The 7,491-nt window shown below is 33.7% G+C and overlaps 1 protein-coding gene across 1 annotated transcript; it reads right to left on the bottom strand.

The window, feature by feature from the left end:
• Positions 1–4,583: 4,583 nt before the first annotated feature.
• Positions 4,584–6,365, bottom strand: LOC126885050 (uncharacterized protein K02A2.6-like; the record flags this gene model as incomplete). The annotated part of the gene is made up of 1 exon (XM_050651479.1): positions 4,584–6,365. A coding segment is annotated over exon 1 (1,713 nt), but the record flags the coding sequence as incomplete, so codon positions are not given.
• Between the last annotated feature and the right edge of the window lie 1,126 nt (positions 6,366–7,491).

The following is a 7,491-nucleotide window of genomic DNA, read 5'->3' as shown; positions in this document are numbered from 1 at the left end:
ATATCAGAAAAGCTTCATCAAACTTAAATAGAATTGTTGCTGATAAATCATAATAGTTAAATGTTAATAAAAACTTTCAATTGGAAATCAAAAGAAAATAAGATTCCCATGTATAAATGTTATGTTTAAGAATAATAAGATATAGCAAATATTAAGCAGTGATTGCCATTTAAATAAAATAAACAATATTTTGATTACAATTGTAACCCATATGTGTATTTTTTTTACTCTTTTCTTTTCTATCCCGATTAGGAACCATTAAGAAATACTAGAAGCCACGAAAGTAAGTAATTAATTTATAATTCGCCCTGAGATTGAAAACATATTGATATGTGATCTGGTTAATTAATTAGATTATTATTAAAGCATTGATTAAATTAAATGACATATAAAATTATTATCTCATATCAATAATCAAGATCACAACAATATATTATGTACGTACGAAATTTATTTCGGTTAAGTGATGACGGTCGCAAGCTCAATACTTTTTTTCTATCTGAAAAGTGCACAACGTCCCTACAGAAGTTTTCACTTTAAAAATTTATTTCGTCAAACAATGACGGTCGCTAATTTCATACTTTTTCTCCATCTAAAAAGTTCACGTCTCTAAGAAGTTTTCATTTAAAAAATTTATTTCGCCGAAGCGATGACGGTCGCTAATACAACACTTATTCCCCATCTAAAAAGTGTATAACGTCCCTAAACATGGTTTTGCTTCAAAAATTTATTTCGTCGAAGCAATGACGGTCGCGATGACGGTCGATAATTCAATATTTTTCTCCATCTAAAAAGGGCACAACGTACCTAAAGAAGTTTTCACTTCAAAAATTTATTTCGTCGAAGCAATAACGGTCGCTAATTCAATACCTCTTTCCCATCCAAAAAATGCACAACGTCCCTAAGGAAGATTTCATTTGAAAAATTTATTTCGCCGAAGCGATGACGGCCGCTAATTCAACATTTTTCTCCATCTAAAAAGTGTATACCGTCCGTTAAAAAGGTTTCGCCTCAAAAATTTATTTCGTCGAAGCAATGACGGTCGCGATGGGGGTCGATAATTCAATATTTTTCTCCATCTAAAAAGAGCACAACGTCCATAAAGAAGATTTCACTTCAAAAATTTATTTTGTCGAAGCAATGACGGTCGCTGATTTAATACTTTTTTCCCATGAAAAAAGTGCAAAACGTCCCTAAGACATTTTCACTTCAAAAATTTATTTTGCCGAAGCGATGACGGTCGGTAATTCAACATTTTTCCCCATCTTAAAAGTACACAATATCCCTAAAAAAGTTTTCACTTCAAAAATTTATTTCGTCGAACAAATACCGGTCGCTAATTCAATACTTTTTCCCCATCTAAAAAGTGCACAACGACGTTAAAGAAGTGTTCACTTCAAAAATGTATTTCGTCGAAGCAATGATGGTCGCTAATTCAATATTTTTCCCCATCTAAAAAGACCAAAACGACCCTAAAGAAGTTTTCACTTCACAACATTATTTCGTCGAAGCAATTACGGTCGCGATAACGGTCGCTAATTCAATATTTTTGCCTATCTAAAAAGTGCACAACGTCGCTAAAGAAGTTTTCACTTCAAAAATTTATTTCGCAGAGGCAATGGCGGTCGCTAATTCAACACTTTTTCCACATCTAAAAAGTGCACAACGTCCCTAAAATAGTTTTCACTTCAAAAATTTATTTCGTCAAGGCGATGACGGTCGCTAATTCAATACTTTTTCCCCATCTAAAAAGTGCACAACGTCCCTAAAGGAGTTTTCATTTCAATAATATTAGTATTATTATACGTACATTATAATAATACACGTACAAAATTTATTTCGTCGAAGCAATGACGGTCTCGATGACAGTCGTGAAATCAATCTTTTTTCCGCATCCCAAAATAGATTTTACATTTATTTTAAATTTAAATACTTTTATACAATTTGTGGTGTCCACATCTAAGAATATTAAACAATTTAGACGGCATGAAAACCTTTATTCATTATACTAAATGAACATATGCTAATATCTGAATTACATATTGTAGGTTATCTGTGAAGTTGGTCCTAGGTAGATTTGTAGAGGTGGGAAGTAACATAACTGTTACAGGTAGCATACATTACATCCCTCCACACCAAGATCCGAATATAAAAACCACATTGTCATAGTCTTAATTATAAATTTAAACGATCAGGCGGTCTGATGGTTCTTCTCAATCTTTCCTTAATATTAGGTGACTGCAACCCAACGGTTGATTGTGATGCACTGTCTTTAATTGACGAAGGAACCGCACTGATATCTTCACTCGAAAATTCGGTTTCAACACTACCGGACACTCCTTGAGTCTCACTGGTATTTTTTAAGGTTACCAAAGCTTCAGTTTCACTTAAAGGTAATGGCAAACTTACAGAAGTACTTGGAACTGAACTTAGTGGATCACACGTATCTCTATCCTTGTCATCAGAAATTTTAGATATTTCTTCATCGTAAAAATGACCACATTTAACAATTTGGTCCAAATGTCTTTTCCATTCAAGACTTGGATTATCTAAAGGCTGACATAGAAATGTTTGATGTCCTAATTTTCTAACTATTTTACTCTTTGCCCATTTAGGCTTTTGTGCATTTACCCTGTAATCCCTAACATAAACATCTTCTCCTTCTATAAATTCTACCACCCTATTACCTTTATGGTATTTTATCTGTTGTTCTCTAGCTCTCAATGTCTTATCGTTAAATGTCAAAAAGTCAAATCTGGTTTTAATTTTACGCCCAAACATGAGATAGGCAGGAGTTTGAAATGTCACTGAATGAGGGGTAGTTCTGTAAGAAAATAAATATTTTGAAATCAACTCAGATATACTCTTGCTCTGGGAGCCTGTTAACATTTTGTTTATTGCATATTTTAGGGTTTTAACTGAGTTTTCGGCCGCTCCGTTTGTCGCTGGATGATAAGGAGCTGAAGTTTTATGAATAATGCCATTATTTTTACAAAATCGCTGAAACTCCTCTGAATTAAACTGTGGACCATTATCTGAAATAATTTGATTTGGCAACCCAAATCGAGCAAAACAGTCTCGAAGTTTACTGATGGTATGTTCTGAGTCAGTCTTTGACATCTCATATACCTCGGGCCACTTCGAGTATGCATCTGTAATAACAAGATAATTCTTCCCATGATACGGTCCTAAAAAATCAATGTGAATTCTATCAAACACATGAGCTCCTTCTTGGAATTTAATTAAAGGTGCCTTCCGTGGAGTTGTAGTATTCTTTAAACATGCTTCACAAGATTTTACAAACAATTCAATATCTCCATCTAAGCCAGGCCACCAAAAATATTGCCTTGCTACTGTCTTCATTCGAACTATTCCGCTATGAGTACTATGCAATTCCTGTAAGATTTGTTTATGAAACTTGGAAGGTACCACTACCCTATACTCCCATATAATTAAATTATTATCAATGGTAAGCTCATTAGCCCTGTTAGCATATGCTTTCAATTCATCTGGAACTGTTTTTGGCCAGCCATCTCTTACATACTTAAAAACTTTGCTCAAACAGATGTCTGACCGTATTCCTTTAATTATTTCTACAGCGGTAACTGGTAATTTATCCTCTACCAGAAAATTAAAATAATCAAACTCAACATCACTTTGTACCTCCTTAGGTATGGAAAGAGGCAAGCGTGAAAGTCCATCAGCTGTTTTATTCTCTACTCCCTTAATATGTTTAAAGGTGTAATGAAATCCACTTAAAAATAGTGCCCACCTCTGCAGTCTCCCTGCTGCCATTTGCGGAATGCCCTTTGTCTCTCCGAATATGGCCATCAGTGGTTTGTGATCAGAACATAAAAAGAAATGCTTCCCTAATAAATATTGATAAAATTTTTGTACACCCCAATATATTGCCAAAGCCTCTTGGTGTATAACGGAATACTTAGCTTCATGTTTGCTTAACACTCTTGAAGCAAAACTGATTGGCTTCTCTGACCCATCTGGATACACATGCATTAAAACAGCACCTAAGCCCACGCTGGAAGCATCACAAACCAATTTTAAGTCCATCTGTGGATCATAGTGTGCAAGGCCCGCACCTGAAGAAATTCCCTTTTTGCCTTTAAAAATGCATTCTCACACTCTGAAGTCCACTTAAAACGTTCATCTCTTCTTAATAACCTATACAATGGCTCCAGTACTGTTGATAAGTTGGCCACAAAACGACCATAATAATTGATCATCCCGACATATGCCCTAACTTCAGAGATATTTTGGGGTCTGGGGCACTCAATAATGGCTTTAATTTTTCCTGGATCTTTATGTAACCCTTCCTTATCAATAATATGCCCCAGATACCTTATTTCAGTCCGGAAAAACATGCACTTATCTAAATTTAATTTAAAGCCTGCCTTCTGAAGTCTATTAAAGATATTTTCCAAATTTTTTAGATGCTCCTCTCTATTAGGACCTGTTACCACAATATCATCTAAGAAATTAATAACATTTGGAATACCTAACAAAACTTTTTCTACAATTTTTTGAAAAGTGCTACAGGCCGGTCTTGTACCATATGGTAACCTGTTTACCTGATAAATACCTCTGTGTGTGCTCCAACTTAAAAGTTTTTTTGTCTCCTCCGTTAGCTCCAATTGGTTGTAAGCATTTTTGAAATCAAGTTTTGTAAAAAGGTGCCCACCCTGGAGGGCTGCAAATAACTCCTCCACTCTTGGCAATGGATGCTTGACATCAATTAGAAATTTATTTACGGTTATTTTGTAGTGAGCACATACACGGATTTTGCCTGTCTCCTTGACAATGGGAACCAGTGGGGTGCCCCATTCAGCATTTTCAATCAAGGTAATGACACCCTTACTTTCAAGTTCATCTAATTCTGCATTAACATCCCTTTTAAAAGCAAAAGGTAATGGCCTTGGTTTGCAAAATATAGGTTTTGCATTTGGTTCCATTTTTAAGTCAACTTTTTCAAACCTATAATGCCCTAATTCATTACTAAAGAGAGAACTATATTTTTTTACTAACCTTGCTATCTCTGCATCCTGATCTATTTTATTTATATTAATGTTAGGAACTCCCGGTAATTTAATCTCGAAATTAAATGTCTTCATTAAATCTCTACCAATTAAGGCTGTTGTTCCATTTTTTATTATAATTAACCTACAGTTATCTACCCTAACATTATTATATTGAATAGTTACGAAAATCTCACCTAAAGGTGTAATAATACTTCCATCAAATGATCTGAGTCTAACTTTAGTTGGAAGTAATGCACTGGTTTTGAAATATCTGATATAAATATTTTCAGGAAGGACAGAGATACCTGCGCCTGAATCCAGTTCCATTAAGATAGTACAATCATTAATTAACATATTTGCCTTTTGTGGTTTTATAAAACCATTATTAACATTATCAAAAGAGGTATGGTACATGTTTACAAAATCAAAATCTTGTACATTTTCTGAATCAGAATTTTCACTCTCTACAGGTTCTACATAATGAGTACTTTTTCCTTTGTTTTTATTACACATTTTAGCCAGATGGCCAACCTTCCGACAGATCTTACAACTATATTTTCGGTACTTACAATTTCTAAAGTCATGTTTTATTCCTCCACACGCATTACACTTTGACTCTCCATACAAACCTCCTGAACCTCCTTCTCGTGCTTCTCTATTTCTGCCTTGGTTAACACTGGTGCTTGATATCTTATTTACTGGAACTAAAGTGTTGGCTTCTACTGCTGCAGCTTCTTTTCTCAACGCCAACTCATATAGATGTTCTAAGGTTGTTGTATGATCCTCCTCACATAAGCGATCCAGGACTGGTCCCTTTCTCACACCACAAACGAATTTGTCTTTTAAAACATTGTTTAATGTAGTCCCAAACTTGCAATCTATTGCTTTATTTTTAATTCTTACGTAAAAGTCTGCCACGGACTCCTTTTCAGCTTGTCTCAAAGAATAAAATTCTATTCGTTCCTTAAAAACAGAAACTTTTTTAGTGAATTGCTTTTGTAGAAGGATACATAGTTCATCGAAAGTCTTATTCTTAGGTAAAACTGGGTCACACAATCCTTTTAATATTTCATAGGCCTTATCACCAATTATTGTCAATAATACTGGAACCATTCTATCATTCTCTACATAATTTGCAAGAAAATATTGCTCTAACCTCTCCTGGTATATATTCCAATCAGTACCTATCCGGTACTCTTGTAAGCTGCCTATTGCGCCCCTTAGAACACTCACTTGAGTTGAAGGAAATACTGCACCTTCCATTTTGCACCTTGCAAATACTAAATAAAACGTTTATTCAAGCGCCTTGCTTGTAAAATTGTCTACTGCTTATTTATCCTCGTCGTCATATTATGTTGTGTCCACATCTAAGAATATTAAACAATTTAGACGGCATGAAAACCTTTATTCATTATACTAAATGAACATATGCTAATATCTGAATTACATATTGTAGGTTATCTTTGAAGTTGGTCATAGATAGATTTGTAGAGGTGGGAAGTAACATAACTGTTACAGGTAGCATACATTACACAATTTATGTATACATACTGATAATATAGATACGTACAAAATTTATTTCTCCGAAGATTTTCCCCATTCTTAAATAGGTTTTACATTTATTTTAAATTTAAATACTTCTATACAATTTATATATACATACACATAATATACCTATATATGTACAAAATTTATTTCGCCGACTCTACATAATATATAGCATAAGTGATGACGGTCGCGATGACGGTCGCGATGACGGTCGCAATGACGGTCGCCAATTCAATGCTTTTTTCCTATCCAAAAATCGCACAACGTCCCTAAAGATGAAGGTCGCGATGACGGTCGCGAATTCAATTCTTTTTCCCCCATCCAAAAATCGCACAACGTCCCTAAAGAAGTTTTCACTTTAAAAATTTAAAAAACAATATTAATAATATAGAAACACAACTAGCGGCATTTAAAAGATCTAGGACTGAATTTTAATGTAAAAAATTGAATTAGATTACCTTTGTACATAACCGTTTATAACGCTTCAAAATGTAGAACTACAATTTGTTCAGCTTGGGATATTTTAAAATTCGCGCTATAAAATATATCTCCGGTTCTTGTTGATGGATTTTAACGTTTTTTTTTAATTTTTATGTACTTTTTCCATACATTAAGCTTGTGATTTTTGCTACTAAATATAACGTTAAATTAATTATGTACGCATCATGTAAAATCATTGTTATCGCGATCGCATCATTCGACGAAAAAATTGAACGATATTGTTACAACGCAAAACATGTGAATAGATATCTTACACTTGAATTTACAACAAATTAATTTACATAATTAATAAAATTAAAACTGTTCACAATCTTTTAAAAATTGTTTACCTACTTTTATTTATTATAAATATTTATTAAATTATGTGTGTGCCATATTTAAGAAGAAACAATTTTATAATTTCGCGTTT

This window comes from Diabrotica virgifera, chromosome 5 (assembly GCF_917563875.1).
Source record: "Diabrotica virgifera virgifera chromosome 5, PGI_DIABVI_V3a".
Taxonomy (NCBI): Eukaryota; Metazoa; Arthropoda; class Insecta; order Coleoptera; family Chrysomelidae; genus Diabrotica; species Diabrotica virgifera.
Note: the sequence above shows the minus strand (reverse complement) of the source record. Positions and strands in the feature narration are given on the sequence as shown.